Below are 20,983 nucleotides of genomic sequence, written 5' to 3'. Positions count from 1 at the left end.
TCCTAAAATTAAAATTTTCATAAAATATTTTAATCAATAAAATAAATTTAAATGATATATTTTATTGTAATGTTAATTAAATAAATATAAGTATTGATTTTAAACTATAAAATATCTAAAAACTTCTGCAATATTATTTAATAATTTTTAGAGGGTAAAATAATTTATTTAAATATAATTTAATAAGGTCATGTAAATTAAAAGTATTTCGCTTAGCTTATACTTCTCAGAAGAAAAAAAAGGTAAGCTGAAAAAAATGGACTAAACACTGACTACGATGAAAAATTAGTAAGAGAAAAACTAAAAAAAACTCTTGTTTAAAGAGTGAGAACATAAGTTTATAATACGAAGATGGATGTAAAAATAATGTAATATAGTGAAATGTAAAATTAAGTCATTGTTGCGCAATAATAATTACTTTTAAATATTTAAAAAATTAATAAACAAAGTGCTGGTGTTTTTTAACCAAACGGGCGAATTTGGGCTAAAAATTGAACCACTTAATCCCATTTGGGCTAAAAATTGAACCACTTGATCCCATTTGGGCCGAATCAGCCTGCTCGATTTCGGGCCGAATCAGTCATCGATTTTTGACTTCCTCGATATGAGTCGAGTGATTTCGTACCATTGTATTACCAATACTTGTTTCCTGCCTAGCGCCAAATTTATTAAATAAACCGAAACTTCCACCGCTTTCAATCTCTCTTGCTCCTCTTTCACCGAAGAGAGCAAAAGCGAGGGAAAAACATGTCAGATTCACAGTCGAATTCAGAGGTTTTCAGCGTTCGAATTGTCTCCATCGACCATTACATGGCACCGCCAATCCCAGACGCCGATATCTGTTATAGTAGCTTCCATGGTACGACACCAACCCTAAGCGATTTCACTTTCCATGTAAAATTGAACTGCCGAAGAACAAACGACAACGATTTAGGGTTCATTCAGTGTTTCAAACTTTCAGTGTTCATCTCATACTGCACTAGTTTGCGTTTCATTGTTTAATTTGTTTTTTTTTTTTTTTTTACTAAGGTGGAAAGGTGAATGAGGTGCCTGTAATAAGAGTGTATGGTTCTACTCCCGCTGGCCAGAAGACTTGCTTGCACATTCATCGAGTAAGATCACGCACGAAATTTGTTTGTATTTTAAACCATTTTTAGTTAAGAAACAAGATGCAATAGCTAGTTACGGTTTTACCTGTTATTTCCCAATGAGTTCAAGTGCTAGCAATTTTGTTATCATAAATGCAACCAATTCAACTATTTAACATTTTTGTATTAAGCAAAGTTGTCACTGTTTCTTTCATATGGTACTATGGTTACATACACTTAAATTGTTTGTCCGTATTCTTTTTTGTAGGCTTTACCCTATTTATATGTGCCGTGTTCAGATATACCACTCCAACTAGACCAAGGTAATAGCAAGTCATATTGACTGGTCCTGCTATGTCTATATCAAGTGTTTGTTTGTATCTTTGTAGTTGTATTTGAATTTGTTTGATTTCCTTCGTCTAATATTCTGGTAAATAATTTACTTTACCTATATTTAACTGTTTTATTATTCTGTATACATATTTTATTGTTTTTCTTTTCTTTATTTTACATTGTAGGCCAATTTTAATCATCTGGATGATGCTTTTGATTTATCTAACTGTCTTCGGTGGTTGTGCTTCAAATAAATCTCACATTTTGGTTTAGTAACTTAATACGTGGAATAAAATTTTATTGATGTTGCTCAGGTGATGCATACACCTATAAGGTGGCTGCTTCTCTCGAGAGAGTCTTAAAGGTATCCTTGCATGAGTTAGAATGTGTTCTATACTCTATTTTAGGCTTTTTCGTGTGTTTATACTTCATAGTTATAGTTTCTTATATTAAAGATGTGACATCAATTTTGTTTGCAACTTCTACAGCTTAAAGGCAGTGCTGGTTCAACAAGACAACATGTACATGGATGCAGCTTTGTACGAGCAAGGAAATTTTATGGCTATCATTCATTTGAGGAGTTATTTGTAAAGATATACCTGTATCCGCTATCCAGATATTTTGTACATATTTTTTTTCCATCTCTATATATAAATTTGAATAGTTCTTGTATGAAAGTGTTGTTAGGGATTATTCTTCCATGAGAGCGTTTTTAGCCGATTTCTTCAACTAGAGTGTTTTTATGGAATTTTCTCAATCTCTTCTATATTAATTTATCTTTTTTATTTTTGATTTTATATTGAATTTCAAATTTTTTATCAATAATTAAAAATATTTTTTGTATTATAATTTAAATTATATATTATAAATCTAAAATATAATTTATATGTTAAAATATATTTATTTATTACAAACTTTAATTATAATATAATTTATATATTCAAAGAATTTATTTATATTGTAAAGTATAATTATATAAAATAAATATTTATTTTGTGCATTGCACAAACTAAAACACTAATTTGCAATATATTCCTACATGCATAGTTGCACAACATGCATATTTACCGCTTGTATGTGCAAGCTAGGATGATGGCATGCTTAATCATGGGATCCTTCTTACCCCAAAATAGAGTAAGCCTTGACTGGTGCTTAAGATATTATCCGCAAGATGTCTCCCGTGCAGCTACTCTTCTCTTGGTACAATTTCTGAACATTACCTATATTTGGCTAAGCTTATCGCATTGTTCATAATGTGCAAATTTTTGTTGATAATTGTAAAATTCTATTAAATTTAGTACATCTTAGTTTGATGCTTCACAGAATAAGCTTTCATCATGATTTTTATTTTTTCAGGCTGGAGCTGTTCTTGATAAAAGTTTACAGCCTTATGAATCACATATTCCCTTTATTCTTCAGTTTCTGGTATGTACTTTCGTATGTATTATTGTATGACATTTTTTCTGGCATTGTTCAATTGGTTTATTTCCATTTCCTATGGCTTCTTATGTGAACTGATGTATTGAATGTGTTTGTTCATCAATGTTCTCTCACTTGACAGCCTTATAACCTAAATGCAAAATTGTCTAGCTCATTTTTGCCTAGTTTTGTCTAATGTTTGTAGATTTATAAGCTTTGTTTTGTTGTATTAGGTTGATTATAACTTGTATGGCATGGGTCATTTGCACCTATCAAAGATGAAGTTCCGCCACCCTATACCTGACACTTGTGAGAAATTTAATATCGAAAGCCAGCAGCAGCATAGAAAGGTGTGTTAATGTTTTTAGCTTTCAAAGTTCCCCTATTTCCCTTGTTTAATTACCAAACTTTTATTTGTTTAGATGATATATGTCTCTTGTTTATGTTTGATATCATAATCTTTTGATTAGGCAGATACAGATGGTCATGCATGTTCAGAGTCAAGATTGTGGATGTCTTCCATGGTCCCATCTGAGTGGATGTGGTCTCTCCCAAACAAATTCAGTGCCTTGTCAAATGATGAGGCTCACTGTCCTAAACGCCAAAGCACCTGTGAGCTTGAAGGAGATACTTCTGTAGATGGTTTGTCTGGTTTCATAGCCATACTAACACAAACACATGTGCATGAACACATATATACTTAAATATTTAGTGTTGTCTTCTGCTACTGTTGTTTCCTTATTATGAAAATATATCTGTTGTGGCAGAGATTCTTAATCAGCAGTTTAAAATGTATTCATCTCTTTCACAAACATGCTCAGATGTCAACATGGTTCAGTCACTTGTACCAATATGGGAGGTAGCCTATCATGATTATTCTTTCTATAGCTCTATTTTGTCATGTTACATTGTCTGGATTTTATCTAAGTTAATTGCCTTATATTATTTCAGGAACAGCAGAAACGGACTGGAATTCAGGAGACTACCATGCCTTCTGATCCTTGCAAACCACTTCCACAAGATGTTATGAAACTTTTCTCTGTTGGTCTTGACTTCGAGAAAAAAATTATTGAATTGTGCTGTGAAGCTGAAACCTCTTTATTTTGTACTCCTTCTGGGAAGGAATTGAGGTTTGTATGCAGCTATTCTTACATGATGGAAAATTTATTAAATTTTGCACATGTGAAGCATAACAATCCTTGAATTGTTGCAGAGAAACAGACATAATAGGATCGGCATCTCCACCAGCTTCATTATGCAAAAATGCCTTGAATTGTTGCAGAGAAACAGACATAATTGGCTCATTATCACCACCAGCTTCATTATGCAAAAATGCCAAATTGCATGAGGAAGGGAATGACACAAGTCTTGAAATGTTGACCATGGATGAAATCCGATCATCTGAAATGATTGGAACGTTGGACATAAAGGCAGTAACTTTTTCTGTGATTTTTCTTCTATCTTTAGCAAGATATTTTCATAATTATGCTTACCTTGTTTTTTTAACAAAATTCAGTGGTTGGTAATTGTTGAGTAGTGTTTATTTCATAGGCTGTGTGTGTGTATTTTCTCTTTATTATGTATATACATTACCTACAAAATAACTAAAATACTTTTCCTCCTACCTTTTTCTGAAGATATATCTTTCTATGATCAGTTGCTCTGCATGTAGTCAGGATCCCATGAATGATCTAAACAGAAGGATTGTTTTATGTTAAATCTATGTTACATGCAAAACAACAAAAGTACTTTTCCTCCCACCCCTTTCTCAAAATATATCTTTCTGTAATCAGTTGTTCTGCATCTAGTCAGTATCCCATGAAATACCTGTTCAGAAGGGTTGCTTTATGTTGAATCCTCTATCTTCCTGTAAATGCTTGCATGGAATCACCTACCTTGAGTAATATTTTTTATTGTTGGTTCTCTAGATCCTAATTACTAAATTGTGTAATTTTTTTTACTATTTTTCTGGTGCTCATTCACTTGCTGCAATATACCTGAACATTAATCCCAATGATTTCATACACTGCTTAATCTCCTTAACAAGAGTTGATAAAAATTATTTAAATTTTTTTATGCAGGAAATATTATCCTTTGGATTTTACTTTTTACTAATGGATTCATTTTTTCCATATAGTTTTTAGTTTTTTAAAACTGTATATGGATATTTTACCATGAATTATTGAAAATTTCAGAAATCTGTTAAAGAAATAAGAAAATAATGTACTCGGGCACTTCTGGATTTGTTTCTTGTTTTTTTCTTAAAACCAATCCAGGAACAATATTTGTAGGACTAAATGGAGTCATTGGGAGTTAGTTTTTTAATGGCACCATTCAACATTTGGTTTTCTTTTAAACAATTTGGTCTATTAAATTTTTTTGTATTTCTGTATTTCCTCCTTTTTAGGCTGCTGATAAGGAAGCACAAAATCTTCTAAAGTGGCTTGCAACTTCTCAAGCTGCAGAGGATATAAACTCTGATGATGAACTTGTTTATGAAACAATCTTGACTCCCTTGTTACCTGCTGCAACAATTGATAAGGTGCTGGAAGAAGCTAATATGGCTTATGAGAATGAGTCCCAAAAGGAGTGTCAGGATATTCTTGATTCAATTGATGATATGCATGTGTTGGAGTTACCAGTGGAAAAGCGTTCTCATTCCTTTGATCACAATGGTTCTATTGGAGCTTCATCAAACAGTATGCTACCCCAAGTTGATGGTTCTAATGATGATGAGTTCTCAAGTCCACGCGGTGGTTTCTCTGGAACCTCTTCTCTAGTTGAGATAAATAGTGAATACAAAAGGGCTTCTGAGTACCACATACAGCACAATACTGACACAAGTACAGTTAGTAAAGATAAAAGGAATAAACAATGGGGGTCTTTGCCTTTTTCCATGATGGATAAGGTTAATGATGTTGGAGAGCATGCTACTTTACTTGAGACTCATCCATTTGAAAGTGAGACCGGAGATTCTGCTCACTCAGGTTACTTAAACACTAATGAGGTTAGAAATAGTGCTTGTATTATAAGGAACAACGGCAAAGATACTTCAGATTCAAACTACTCTTTGCGGGAATTGATGAGGCGAAAGCGATCCTATCGTGTTGAACAAGCTGAATTTGAGTCTGGAACTACTAAAAAGCTTCTTTTGGACAAGCATAGGGAGCCAAATACATGCCTTTGGCAAAACCAACTGGATTTAAAAACGGTGCAAACTGATGAAGAAGAAAAGGAACACCAGAAGAGTTGTGGCCGCAAAGTTAGCAATCATGTTAATTTAGTGCATGGGAAACTGCCTCTTCCAGCTGTCAATGATAGTTTTTTACAAGCTACGATGCCAAAAGGCGTATGTTTTAGTCCGCATGAAATGGAAGGTGTAGAAGCAAGTAAAGTGTTGAGGAACTGTTCAAAGGGAGGGTCTTCTTTAATGCATGGTGGACCTGAAAATTTTCATTTTATTGATTCCATAGACCAATCTGTGGCTTGCATGGGTGAAAACCATAAAGTTGGCACAGCTTTTACAAAACCTATGGCTTCTGATGCCTGTACCCAAAATCATTTGTTAGACACTCGGTTAAGAACATCTGCTGTTCATACAGTCAGAGCTCCTGAGAGAAGTTTACAAACCAATTCTTCTGCTTCAAGTAGTGTGCAGAGCTCATTCATTGATAAAAATTCTGGCAAATATAATTGCATGGGTCAAAGTTCTGATGGAAACATATCTTTTGTGCAACATGATCAGATGATGTTTTATGAGAATTCCGTGGACAGAAGTGCTGCAAATGATATGCAAGTATTGTTAAGTGAAAAAGTGGATAATCAAAAGATGGATGAAAATTTGTTGCATGACACTATTGGTTCTGAACCCACCGACCTAAAGGGTAGTCACATGAAATTAGCTGAAGGCAAGAACCCCCTGGATGATAAGAATCTTGAGAGTACTTTGTCCTTGCCAACCACCTCTAATACCAATTTACATTTGGATGAGGACAGCTGTGATGAAATGCCAGGTTTTAACTTCACCTTTTTAACCCAATTTCCCTTTTTTTTTTCCTTTTTAAAATTTGTTTTTCCAAAGGAATTGGTGAATCTGTGATTCAGTCCAATGGCATGCCTTGTTAAACAATAAAGCCTCTCTCATGCTAGTTATGTATTAAATATTAATAGCCATTCAGCCTTTTTTTATATACATTTTTTATGACTCATAACTACCATTCTCTGGAATAACCAGTCTACAGATCTTACAAAGGAAACTAAGATGGTGCTTTTATGTTGCTTTATCTATCTGGAGGTCCAACCATTTAATAAAAGTTTTTAACGGATAGCTTTCATATATTGACTTCCCACTCTTCATCGTTTTTTTGGATTCAATGCTGATTTATTTGACATTATTACGTTGTCAATAATTTGATTTAACTTTTGAAATAAGCTTTGATAGAAAATTATTTCTTTTCATTGCTGGATGGCTTCTCTTTTTGCAATTGTTTTGGCTGGAAGACACATAGGGCTGGCATGAGAGAGGTTATGTGGAAATACTGTTATGATTCTTAATATCTAATCTAATAGAAACTCATGATGAGGCTAGCAAAATTTTACAAATTGCTATCATTTTATTCATGGTCTCCCTCCTTGTGGTACTGGAAACTTGCATTTTTTAAATGTTCATCTTAATCATATACACATTTAGAGGCACAGTATAATCCTGATGAATCTTGGTGACTGGATTGATCCAGGAAGTTATACATTTTATGATATTTTGTCACTCAATGTTAGTATGTTATGTAGCTGATACCCACCTAGTGGGATGAGGCTTGGTGGTGGTTATTGATTTTAGTTTGTTAATTGTTATGCTTCTAAGTTCTCTGGTCTGATCATACTGCATGTTTAATGAAACTTCACACCATATTGTGTTTATTTCTTGAAGGGAATGCTCTGGATGTCTTTCCTCCCATTTCTGCGAGGGATTCTCTGAAAGAGATGGAAACTTGCAACAAGTATGGTCCAATTAAAACACTTACATCTAATGGGATGAAGGGTGTCATCACTCACTATCAAAATGATGGCTCTCACCTCTACCTATTAACACCTAATATTTTGCCTCCTCCTGCAGATACTGTGCATAGATGGCTATGTTGTGATGAAAGAGGTATCTACTAAACCGTGATCAGTGATTTATTTTTGCCCATATTACTTACTCTAGGAAATTCACTAAAAAACACAGCCATAATTGGTGTACAAGTTACTTGTTAGCAAATCATTTGGCAAAATGTTGGTTTTTCTTCAGCCAGTTGATTATTGTTAATAAGAACAGATAGACCCAAAGGTGAAGAATGGGGTTCATGTCTTGTTCAGGAAGACACTGCTCTGAATTTTATAATTAAAGAAGTTTGTTTTACAAGCTTTTGCAGCTTTAGAAAATAAAATAATAATGCATAAAGCTAAAGATACAAAACTAAAACATACAAATAAGACTAACAAAAACATTCTTGTACATCTAACAATTATGACAAGTTAATACCTGGATCTGGTCATACTAATCTTATTCATTAAGAAATAGATGCAGAGGACAAGGGTGTACCTAAATGTGCTACTGAGACTGCACCTCTTCTTATGACTAAGCTGTATCAAGATGCTGATACCGAAAAGAAGCCTCCATGCACTGGAAAAGGACAAACAGAAAGAGTGAAAACATGCCTAGATGACTCGCAAGATATTTCTCAGATATCAGGTCCCGATGGAAAATCAAGTTTTACCCCTCTGAGTCAAATTGGATTTCGAGACCCTGCAAGTGTTGGCTGTGGACAGCAACTTACATTACTTAGTATAGAGGTATTGAAAATTGTATTGTCCTTTTCTTTTCCCAGCAAATTTGTGCATGACTTCTAAAGTTCTTTGATGTCCCTCAAATTTTCTTGTTGGATTCTGATTGGAAGACCTTAATTTAGGTATTTGGTGTTTAAAATAACTTTTTCCTATCATTTTCTAAGAACCAGATCCTTGATATTGGTGACAATTACACTAGTGAGTACCGACACAGGTGTCAGGGTATCCAACACCCCGTTGACACCAACACACAGCCGGCACGTCTTGGACACGTGTCAGACACATTTTTGCTGTTTCTTTTGTTTCATTTTTGTTTTTTTGGCTTGGACACAGGTCAGACACACCTATATGGTTGGACACAGTTACCTTTTCCTTTTATCAATCTTTTTTAAATTAAAAATAGATTTGTATTAAATAAATTTTCTATTTTGCTTTTGTAAGTTTTTTTTTCTCTCTTTTTTTTTGCGAGTCTTTTTAAAGATCTTAGCAAGTTGTTAGTTATTTTTATTTATTTTATTTTTTATGTAAACTGACAGTTCTAGTATTTTGGAATTTTTATGTTTTAGACTTTAGCTATGTCAAGGTGTCCATGCCGGTTTCGTGTTAGTTTGATTCACACATTCATAGTAACACACACAAGCATCAAACCATCAATCCCCATTATTGGTCATGCTTAAAAGTAACAATGTTACTTAATAACTCAATCAAACTTCATTTTGATTTTATTTTATTTTATTGCTAGTTATTTTTATTGTTAGATGCTTTATGGTGATCATGTTGCTTCTGTTATCAAATCAACTTGCTATAGGTATAGTTCTCCACTTGCAAAAGCTTATTCATTATTTTTTGTTTATATTATATTAAAAACCCAAGGGAATACTTGTAATTAGGGATCAGTATCTTTTTATAACAGAAACTAGGGAATCTATTTGTCTTTTATTGCTTGATATTAAAAAGTAAAATTCTTTTTGGAATTTATTATCTTTTAATTATATTTTAAATTTTAAATAAGCTTTTTTTGTTAGTGTCTTTTTTAAATGAACATCTTTGTAGTGTTGTTTCTCACATAGGTCTAACTTGACTGCAACTGATAGATTCTTGCAGAATCTAGAGGAGACCTTTTACCTGATCCTCAATTTGATGGCATCAACATTGTAGCTCTTGGTTTTCAGAATGACGGTGATTCTATTGTTGAAGTTCTTGTTCTTTTACATAATAAATCTGGTCCTTGTCAGAGGTATGATGATGTCTTTTTGTATACTCATTCTCTTTCTTGATTGGTTTTCTATTGATAAATTCTGTACATCAGTATACACTATCTGTTACAGGATGATCATGTTTAAAAAGATGCTGTTCTTATTCTTCATTGGTTTGCAGAAGTTTCGATGGTCTATCTGGCTGTAAAATATTGGTCTTTACTGATGAGAAGCTCTTGTTAAAAGAATTTATAAAGATTGTGTCTTCATCTGACCCAGATATTTTGATGGGTTGGGATATTCAAGGGAGTTCTCTTGGCTATCTAGCAGAAAGGGCGTCACATCTTGGTTTGGGATTACTTAATAATCTGTCTCGCACTCCATCTGAGTCTTTGATTGCTTCTGAAGATACCAAATCTTCAGAAAAAGATATCTTGGAACTGGACATCCATGATACCCCTAATCTTGATTGTTGTGTGCCAGAAAATTCAATAATTGAGGATGAATGGGGGCGGACACATGCTAGTGGAGTTCATGTAGGTGGCAGAATTGTCCTCAACGTATGGCGATTGATACGTGGAGAAGTTAAGTTGAATTTATATTCAGTTGAAGCTGTTGCTGAAGCTGTATTGAGGCAGAAAATTCCTTCTTTTCACCAGAAGGTGCTGACAAAATGGTTTTCAAGTGGTCCTGGACGTGCAAGATATCGATGTATCAAATATGTTACAGAGAGAGTAAAGCTGAACCTTGAGATATTAAACCAACTTGATATGGTAAGGTAGTATCATAGGTTTATTGCCAAAATAAGGATTTTCTTAGCGATATTTTTCTTCTGCAGGTGAATCGGACATCGGAACTTGCTCGTGTCTTTGGCATAGAGTTTTTTTCTGTTCTCTCTAGAGGATCACAATACCGTGTTGAATCCATGTTTCTGAGGTTGGCCCATACACAAAACTATCTTGCCATCTCACCTGGAAAGCAACAGGTTCTCTCAGTGCTCCCATTTCCCCTTTTTTACAGTGGATAACTGATTATGATGTTGAATGGTTAGTAATGTTACCATAAACCAAGCATAATAAGATTATATGAAAGTGCTGTTGTTCGGTGCATGAGGCTCTCAACTGGTGTCCATTGTTTACCCACCCTCCTAACATGATTTCATTTGTGATATACACTTTTGCAGTATCTGGTTATTTAATACTTTATACCAGTTTTTATTTATTTTACTTTTTTTAGATGTTCTTATAATCAATAAACCATATTGGATAAACTGGTTCTCTTTAACACAAGGAAGAAATAGATCTCAACTAAGAAAATATTTTGAAAACAATGGTGCTTGACTCAGATGCGCAATAGAAGTAGTACACTTTGTGCCAGAAGATAAAAGTTTTAATTATTAGTTGGAACTTGGAACAGTTACTCACCAACCTCTCCTCTGCTGCCACAGCCAACTCTTCCATAAATTCTCTCTCAAGCTTTTCCTTCCCCTCCCCCACCCAAACAAAAAGGCAGTCATAGATGAGGGGGTGGGTTAAGGTTCTTTGAATTTATAGTTCAGAGCATACCATAGGTACTACTAATATCTGATGCAATAGGCCAACCATATTTGAATCTGTCATTTTCTCACCTTATTTTTCTAATTTTCTTCTAGATGTGTTATTAAGTTATGAGAAAGGAGATTGAATGTGATAAATGAATAATTTTAATAATAAAATGTTGTTGTGTGGGTTCTGTTCAGCGCATCACCAGGTTTCTCACCCAATTATTTTGTAACATGTACAATAAGTTTATATCACTGTCAACATTTTTTTTTCTCTTATTCACCCATTGAAACAGGTTATATGTTGTTAGATAAAATCAAGAGAGGTAAAATGTAATAGTGAAGTTTTATTATCATTGATGCTTACGAAGGAATACAAGGAGAGCTGAATATATAGGGAACCTTTTCTAAAAACAACAGTGAGAGAAAAGAGAGAAAACGGTTGTAAAAGCAACCAGCAGAGAGAGAAAAATTAGAGAGGTGGCAGGACAGCTGTCCACTAAAAAGATTCTGAAGATATCCTAAAGATATCACAGAATGCAAAAAGCAAAAAGCACAAACAAACAAATATTCCCTTTTGTTGTAACCCATATACACTAACAGCCCCCCTCAAACTCAAGGTGAAGTTTTGACACAAAAACTTTGCACTTTGAGTTTGTTCCTAAGAACTTCAAACCGAGCAGCAGACAAAGGCTTAGTAAGAAGATCAGCCCATTGATCAAGAGCTGGTATGTGATAAACTAGAAGTTGCTTGGATAGGACTTTGTCACGAACAAAGAACACATCAATCTCCATGTGCTTTGTTTTGCTGTGGAAAACAGGATTGTGAGCAATGGCCACCGCGCTTTGATTGTCACAGAGTAAAGTAGGTGTAGAAAAGGGAACCTTAAGTTCCTGCAAAAGGGCTTGAATCCAAGTTAATTCAGCAGAGGCTTGGGCTATACTGCGATATTCAGCTTCTGTGCTGGACCGAGCAATAACACGCTGTTTCCTGGACCACCAAGATATCAAATTGGGTCCAAAAAAGATAGCAGAACCAGAAGTGGACCTCCTGTCATCAATATCAGAGGCCCAATCAGCATCACAAAAGGCAGTGAGAGAGATGGGGCCGTTTACAGCAGCAGGTTGCATATGAAGACCATAAGAGAGTGTGCCTTTTAAATACTTGAGGATACGTTTGACAGCCACCCAGTGAGAGTCAAGAGGAGTAGCCATAAATTGACAAACTTTGTTAACAGCAAAACTGATTTCAGGTCTTGTAAGTGTAGCATACTGTAAGGCACCAACAACAGATCGAAAAAAAGTGGGATCATGAAAGAAGTCATTCCCAGACCTGGACAATTTGCAGTTAGAGAACATAGGAGAAGGAGCACCATGAGCTTCAGCCAAATTAGTTTTAAAAAGAAGGTCTCGAATGTACTTGCTTTGAGTCAGAACCAGAGACTTGTCAGGCAAGTGTTTAACCTCAATACCTAGAAAGTAATCCAAGCTTCCCAATTGCTTTAAAGAGAAAATTGAGTCAAGTTGGTTGGTGATTTGTTGAATGAGCAAAGAAGAGCTGCCAGTGATAATGATGTCGTCCACATAAACTAGAATAAAAATGGTATGAGTTTGATGTTGGTACTGAAACAGAGATGGATCACATTTGCTAGCTTGAAAGCCAAACCGAGTTAGAGTCAATTTTAATTTGTTAAACCATTGACGAGGAGCTTGTTTCAAGCCATAGAGGGCCTTGTTTAGCTTGCAAACCAGACTCTTATCCCCAGCTTCAAATCCAGGAGGCTGCACCATGTAAATAGTTTCTTCCAAAGTGCCATTCAGAAAAGCATTATTTACATCAAGCTGAAATAGATTCCAATTATTGGTGAGAGCAAGAGTAAGAATAATGCGAATAGTTATAGGTTTAATAACAGGGGAGAAAGTCTCATGAAAATCAAAACCATGCACTTGATGAAAACCCTTTGCAACTAGCCGAGCTTTGAGCTTATCTATAGAGCCATCAGCATTTTCCTTGACTCTGAAAACCCATTTACATCCAACTGCTTTGCGATCAGATGGCAGAGAAACTAAATCCCAAGTATGATTGAGCATTAAGGCATTGTACTCTTGTTGCATAGCAGAGAACCAGTTAGGATCAGCAAGAGCTTGCTTAACAGTTTTAGGTTCACTGTGAGCTAAGAACAGGGATGGATGTATCCGAGGATTATGAAAGCCAGATTTAGACCTAGTTTGCATAGGATGGTTATTAATGGTTCTTGGTATACTGGCAGGGGCAGTGGAAGAGGTAGGAGAAGAGACATTTTGTGAGGAAGACTCAGGAGATGAAGGAGATACATTTTGGGAAGAAGACACGGAAGGAATGATTGATACACTTGAATCACCAATTTGAGAAGGCAAAGGAGGCTGCTGGGAGAGAACAGTTGAAGTGGTGCAAGGAGGAGACAAATCTGGATTGAGATTGAAATATTGACATGGAGAGACATTTTGTGTAAGGCTTGGCTGAAACAAATCTGTGTAAGGAAACCTATGTTCATTAAAGATGACATCCTTTGAAATGTAAATTCGGCCAGAAGAAGAGAGACATTTATACCCTTTGTGAGAGTTTGAGTATCCCAGAAAAACACACTCCTGGGATCTGAAATTAAGTTTATGACTGGCATATGGTCTTAAGAAAGGAAAACAAGCACAACCAAAGGTTCTTAAGAATTTGTAATCTGGTGATTTGTTGAATAAAGTAGTGAAAGGAACATTAAAGTTTAATGCAGCAGAAGGCAATCTATTGATAAGATAAACAGCAGTGGTAAAAGCAAAATCCCAAAATTTTAGAGGTAAGGAGGCATGATGAAGAAGGGTGAGACCAATTTCAACAATATGTCTATGTTTCCTTTCAACCACACCATTTTGATGATGTGTGTGGGGACAAATCACTCTATGTTGGATTCCATTTGTGGCAAGAAAGGAAGTAAAAGCTCGGTATTCCCCTCCCCAATCAGATTGAACACTTTTAATTTTGGTGTTGAATTGTAATTCAGCCATAGCCTTAAATTGTTGAAAAACAGATAGAGTTTCAGCCTTTGATTTTAAGGGATATATCCAGGTGTATTTAGAGAAAGCATCAATAAAGGCAACATAGTAAAGATAACCAGAAAAAGATGTAATGTGAGATGGTCCCCATAAATCAGTGAAAATTACATCCAAGGGGGCAGAATATATAGTTTGAGATGCAGAAGAAGGAAGTCTACGAGATTTTCCAACACAACAAGATGAACAAAATTCAGTAACATGTGTATTTGATGAGAGAAGGTTACATTGTGTAAGAACAAGCTTAAGAACATGAGAATTAGGATGACCAAGTCTAGTATGCCACATAGTGGAAGAACTAGATACATCAGAATTTTTATTGAAATTGAAACTATCTAAGACTGCAGAAGGTGAAACAGCAGACTGAGAGGGTATTTGAGCTGAAGAAGAGACCAATGCCGAGGGACCTTGGAGCTTTAGATGAGGAAAAGAATAAAGCCCATCAGCACCAACAACACCTTGAAGAAGAACCTCATTGGTGTCCTGAGATTTGACAAGACAATGATTAGCATGAAACTCAAAGAAAACACAATTGTCTTTAGCAAACTTACTGACACTCAACAGATTTTTGGTGATAAGAGGAACATGGAGAAGATTATTCAGGTGAAACTTAAATTGAGAGTTGATAGGAGAAATAAAAATGGAAGTACCAGAACCATTGATTTGCAAACCTTGACCATTTCCTATGAAAATTTGGTCTGGACCATCAAAATGCTCAAGTTGATGAATGTTCTGAGGCTCACCAGTAACATGAAATGAAGCACCAGAATCAGGAATCCATGAAGAGTTAGCACCTGGTTGAGAAGTATTAGCAACCATAGCACTTGGTGTGACATTAACACGAGCCTCCTGGCTGGGCTGTTTCGGATTAGGATTCACCCAAGTGTTGGAGCCTTTAAGATTTGAAGAAGAAGTGACCTGCACAGGCTGCAGTGTGGTAGGATCATACAGAACAAGGGATTCTGCAGGTTGATAATTAACATCAGCTCTATAGAAACAAACATTGGCAGTATGGCCATACTTGAAGCAAATCTGGCACTGGAAATTAGCAAAACGACCACCACGGCCTCTGCCCGAACCTCGACCACCACGACGCCCACTGTGACCACCACTAACACTGCCACGAGAATAACCCTGAGTGTAATTAATTGAAGGAGAAAAGGATTGCTTACGAAACCGGTTAGCTCTTGACTCATGAGCAAGAAGAAGAGCTTCCACTTCAGCAATAGGAGGAGTGACAAACTTGCTTTCAATAACAGAGACCACAGGTGCATACTCCTGAGGCAGACCTTCAAGAACAGCATCAACATATTCTTCAAGAGACACAGGACTCCCAACTCCAGCAAGTTCATCAGCAATAGTTTTAATTTGAGTCAGAAAATCACGCATAGACTGACCATCAAGAGTGGTGGAACGCAGGTCAGTGCGGAGCTGTCGAGCACGAGCTTTAGTTTGAGTATGAAAATACTCGTGAACCTTGTCCCACACTTGATAAGAGTGAATGGAGCCAATGACACGGGAAAGGATAGACTTCGAGAGCGTCGATTGCAGCCATGTGAGAAGCATTTGATCCTGGACCTCCCAGGTTTCATATGCTGGATTAACAATATCAGAATCACGATCAGCATCTGTCAGATACCGGGGTGGAATTTGCGGATTAACCACAAACTGTTGAAGTTTGTGGGATTTGATGACTGGTTCGATCTGCTGCCTCCAGTGAAGATAATTTGAATCATCAAGTTTTTCAGCTATGGAGTTGGAGAAAAATTGTGAAAAGGGAGAGGAATTATTTGAAGTTGCCATAGAAGAGATGAGGAAGAAAAATTAAGATCCGGGTACAGGATCAGAAGGCTCTTGATACCATGTTAGATAAAATCAAGAGAGGTAAAATGTAATAGTGAAGTTTTATTATCATTGATGCTTACGAAGGAATACAAGGAGAGCTGAATATATAGGGAACCTTTTCTAAAAACAACAGTGAGAGAAAAGAGAGAAAACGGTTGTAAAAGCAACCAGCAGAGAGAGAAAAATTAGAGAGGTGGCAGGACAGCTGTCCACTAAAAAGATTCTGAAGATATCCTAAAGATATCACAGAATGCAAAAAGCAAAAAGCACAAACAAACAAATATTCCCTTTTGTTGTAACCCATATACACTAACATATGTATTGTTAATTACATGTTTTCTCTTTTATTTATTTATTTATTTATTATTCTGAAGCTTCTTTTATAGTCTATTTAATATTTGTTTTCTTCACCTGTACCCAAGTCCTAAGGGCTTAATAACTCATTTTTCTCATCTAGGTTGCTTCTCAACCTGCAATGGAGTGCCTACCCCTAGTAATGGAACCGGAATCTGGATTTTATTCAGATCCTGTTGTTGTGCTTGACTTCCAGTCTTTATATCCATCCATGATAATTGCATACAATCTTTGCTTTTGCACTTGTCTTGGTAAAGTTGTGGCACAAAAGGCCAACACACTAGGGGTTAGTTCATTCTCACCAGAGCAGCATGTTCTGCAGGATTTAAAGGATCAAATCTTGCTCACTCCGAATGGTGTTATGTTTGTACCTTCCAAGGTGATTCAGTCAATCTTTTTTCTTTTCCTATTCTCTAACTTCTTTTATATTTTGAAGTTCTTGACTTAATATTAATGAACCTGAATGAATGCTATAGATTTGCCAAAGCTTTAAATTGTTGTAAATTGTGGGGCAAGTTTCTCATTAGCTGATCATTGTGATTCAGTCAATCTTTGATTTTTCTGTTGAGCAGCCTCAAATTTTGACCCACTGTCTTCCATCTCCTCTTTTTCATTGTACCCACACACAGATGAAGGATTCTTGAACTTAAAATTAATGGAGCTGAATGAATGACATATATTTGCAGAACGTTAGATTGCTGAAATTATGGGGCTAGTTTCTGTTAACTGGTTACTATCCTAATCCCAATGACCATAGACACAACACTGTTTCATCAAGATTAGTGCAAGTTGTTATTTTTCTTTTTCTGTTCGGCAAACTGTTATGTCAACCTTTTTCCTATAAATCAATCAGCTTTTATATATTTTATTTGTATCATTTGGGTGCAGTAAATATTTCATGTATTGTTGCAAGTGACTCCTGTGGAAAGGATAAAATAACTTTAATCTGTGTTGTACTGTCATACAGGTTCGAAGAGGTGTACTTCCGCGCTTATTGGAAGAAATCTTAACAACTAGAATAATGGTAAAACAAGCAATAAAAAAGTTGGCACCTTCAGAGCAAGTTCTTCAGCGGGTATGGATGTGAATTGGAATTGCATGTCTTCTAGTTGCACCCAGTATATTTGCTTAACATTACTAGGATAATAGTACAGTTGAAGACCATGTACATGAGTATATAATGTTTAGAATTTATGTTCTTTTGTTCTATTTTGTAATATTTATTGCTCAGATTCTACAAAAAAAAGAATTAAATTTATTCTTTTTAGTCATGAGGATTTTCTGAAAACTCCATATTTATAAAAAAAATAAAAACAGAAATTTTATGAAAAATTTCCAATAAATGCATACTAATATTTTTACCTTCACCATTTATGGTTTTTGTGAATTTAATTATACTTGTGCGTTATTTAGGATATGATTCTTTTATAGGCATAATTTAAATAGAATTTACCAAGTAGTACAATTTTCTTTTCAGATATTTAATGCAAGACAGCTTGCTTTGAAGCTCATAGCGAACGTAACATATGGTTACACTGCTGCTGGATTTAGTGGTCGCATGCCCTGTGCAGAACTTGCTGACAGTATTGTTCAGTGTGGCCGTAGTACACTGGAAAAAGCTATATCATTTGTAAATCTACACGAAAAGTGGAATGCTAAAGTTATTTATGGAGATACTGATAGGTAACACTATACTATATCTCTAATTAGAGTAAGTTAGTTTGATGTCTCCTGTGATTTGCCTAAAGCATACTCAGCTTACTTATTTCCAGAGTACACTGAACAAAAGGATGCCTAGCTCCTAAAGGGTTATGTATCAGGAAACAGTTTGACCCGGAGTTTTTTTTTTTTTGGGGGGGGGGGAGGGGGAGAGATCAGATAGGAGGAAGAGCTGTAGGGTTTTAGAAGCCTTCTGATCTGAAATTATATTATGACTGCTGAAAGCTCCCTCTATACCAGGGCAATCCCTTTTGAATAAAATTTGGAAATACATAATAGTTATGATGAAGACATTCCACATGAAAATTACATGACACCCCCTTTTGTTCTAGCGTTTTATTGTCATCACATGTAAAAAGATGATTGTTAATAATGACATAATTGTAAAATCATTTTTTAAATCACAAGTCATTTCTTTGAAAACACATGTTTATTCATTTTTGTATTAATTATTTTCCAATAGTATATTGATGCAGTTTGCCGGGTTCTGTAACAATTGAATATTGTCTCTAGTTTTGACCATAGCATCATCTCCTTTCATGATAGTTTGTTTTAATTTTTAATGATTAGTAAATTTGGCAGGGGTGTAAATAAATTGAAGGAACAAAAACTAATAAAGTTACTGTATTTCATGCAGTATGTTTGTCCTCCTTAGAGGGCGCACTATAAAAGAGTCTTTCCAAATTGGAAATGAGATTGCTTCTGCTATCACTGCTATGAATCCTAGCCCTGTCACCCTGAAGTTGGAAAAAGTTTATCATCCGTGTTTCCTCCTTACTAAGAAACGATATGTTGGCTACAGTTATGAAAGCCCTGGCCAAATTGAACCTGTTTTTGATGCTAAAGGTATTGAGACAGTACGCAGGGATACGTGTGGTGCAGTTGCAAAGATAATGGAGCAGTCTTTGAGACTCTTTTTTGAGCATCATAATTTATTGGAGGTATAAATGCCAGCAGATTGCGTCTTTCCCATACATATCACATTGAATGTACTAGTTGTTTAAAAATTGTTGAGAAAATGAGAAACATGTGATAAACTCCGTGTCTCAATTACACAGTGAAGGCTATTATATACTGTATAATAGGTGTCATAAAATACGAAGATTATAGTTACCCTAATTATCTCGATTACATATTAATATCTATCCACCCAATTGCCTTGTTTAACGTTATTTCTAATGTTTCCTCCACTTCGATTTATGCCCTTTAATTACCCTCCCTGTTCAAGCAATCTCTTTGTAAGAAAGGAAAAATACAAAGAAACAACAGAATTACAACTATTTATTCTGGATACTTCATCTGATTTGAAATTACGGTGTTGGTTTCATCTGAGTCATGCTTATCACTTTTTATTTGCTGCTTGCAGGTGAAGGTTTATTTGCAACGTCAGTGGAAGAGGATTCTTTCTGGCAGATTCTGCCTTAAAGATTTTATCTTTGCAAAGGAGGTTCGCTTGGGTACCTACAGTGCAAGAATCTCATCACTTCCTCCTGCTGCAATTGTGGCCACTAAGGCAATGAGGGTTGACCCTAGGTCAGAACCACGTTATGCAGAGAGAATACCCTATGTTGTAATCCATGGAGAGCCTGGAGCCCGCCTGGTTGATATGGTTGTGGATCCATTGGAAGTTTTGGCAATTGATTCTCCATTTAGAATAAATGATTTATATTACATTAATAAACAAATAATACCAGCTTTACAGAGGGTATTTGGGCTTGTTGGTGCTGACTTGAACCATTGGTTTTCGGAGATGCCTCGCCCCATAAGGGAAGCTTCTGTAAAGCATACATTAACTTCAAATTTCCATCGAACCAGAATTGATTATTACTATCTTTCAAAACATTGTGTGTTATGTGATAGGTTGGTCCAGGCATCAGCCCGTTTATGCAATCAATGTTCTGAAAATGAAGTAGCTGCTGCGACAGCACTGATTAGTAAGACATCGAAGTTAGAGCAAGAGATGCAACATCTTGTTGCTGTAAGTATCTTTGCATGTTTTTCATCATTGTTAATTGTTTTAAGGATTCTTTAGATATTGTGTATGTCTCTTATTTCTTTCTCTTGCTGATCGGGTTGTTTAAGTTATGCGTTGGGGGGGGGGGGGGGGCGGGGTCATGTTTGGTGAAAGTTTGTGTATCAATCACCCGCTTTTCTTTGTTTCTTTTCGTAAATCCCTTAGATTCGAAGCTTTGTGATGTTTTCTTTCTTGCTCCATTGATAGTTATTTTTTTTTTAAACTCTTGTAGATATGTCACCATTGTGGAGGAGGGGATAGGCTTCTCGAAAGTGGTGTGAAGTGCACGTCCATTTCATGCTTGGTGTTCTATGAGAGGCGGAAGGTTCAGAAAGAACTGCTAGCTGCCACCCATGTTGCCGCAGACAAAGAATTGTATCCGAGATGCACAGTGGAATGGTTCTGAAAACCTGTTTTGCTTGCGAGTATAACATTTGCTGCACAAAATGGTAAAATATCTCCATTTTGCGTTAAGCAAAATAAATTTTGTATATTGTGTGATGTTGTAAACTTGTAATTAATCAAATGTAAAGTTAAGTTAATCCCCAAGGATGTGTTTTCCTCTTTG

The 20,983-nt window shown here is 35.6% G+C and overlaps 1 protein-coding gene across 5 annotated transcripts; it reads left to right on the top strand.

Moving 5' to 3' along the window:
* Nucleotides 1-633: 633 nt before the first annotated feature.
* REV3 (recovery protein 3) lies at nt 634-20,964 on the top strand. 5 transcript variants are annotated; one of them, XM_083059122.1, is made up of 24 exons: nt 637-859; nt 1,030-1,112; nt 1,357-1,411; nt 1,736-1,785; nt 1,910-2,022; nt 2,579-2,621; nt 2,778-2,846; nt 3,074-3,190; nt 3,311-3,482; nt 3,608-3,699; nt 3,792-3,970; nt 4,054-4,270; nt 5,248-6,853; nt 7,768-7,989; nt 8,395-8,672; nt 9,761-9,903; nt 10,044-10,635; nt 10,701-10,847; nt 16,786-17,061; nt 17,650-17,757; nt 18,160-18,365; nt 19,039-19,342; nt 19,768-20,379; nt 20,648-20,964. In XM_083059122.1, the coding sequence occupies exons 1-24, from the start codon at nt 748-750 to the stop codon at nt 20,819-20,821; spliced, it is 5,970 nt and encodes a 1,989-aa protein (XP_082915248.1). In that variant the 5' UTR covers nt 637-747; the 3' UTR covers nt 20,822-20,964. The 5 variants fall into 5 exon arrangements, with proteins under 5 accessions (XP_082915249.1, XP_082915248.1, XP_082915247.1 ...); XM_083059121.1 differs by having other exon boundaries at nt 2,555-2,621; nt 8,407-8,672; XM_083059120.1 differs by having other exon boundaries at nt 2,555-2,621; nt 8,401-8,672.
* Nucleotides 20,965-20,983: the final 19 nt, after the last annotated feature.

Source organism: Cajanus cajan, chromosome 6 (genome assembly GCF_000230855.2).
Source record: "Cajanus cajan strain Asha chromosome 6, NIPB_CcT2T_4, whole genome shotgun sequence".
In the NCBI taxonomy this organism is placed as follows: domain Eukaryota; kingdom Viridiplantae; phylum Streptophyta; class Magnoliopsida; order Fabales; family Fabaceae; genus Cajanus; species Cajanus cajan.
This window is presented reverse-complemented; position numbering and strand designations above follow the sequence as displayed.

Excerpts from the sequence above, each read along its gene's own strand:
- REV3 (XM_029271059.2), top strand. The coding sequence starts at position 748 with ATGTCAGATTCACAGTCGAATTCAGAGGTTTTCAGCGTTCGAATTGTC. Across the intron at positions 3,191-3,310 it reads GCCAGCAGCAGCATAGAAAG|GCAGATACAGATGGTCATGC; the intron begins GTGTGTTAATGT and ends TCTTTTGATTAG. Across the intron at positions 17,758-18,159 it reads CAGAGCAAGTTCTTCAGCGG|ATATTTAATGCAAGACAGCT; the intron begins GTATGGATGTGA and ends TTTTCTTTTCAG.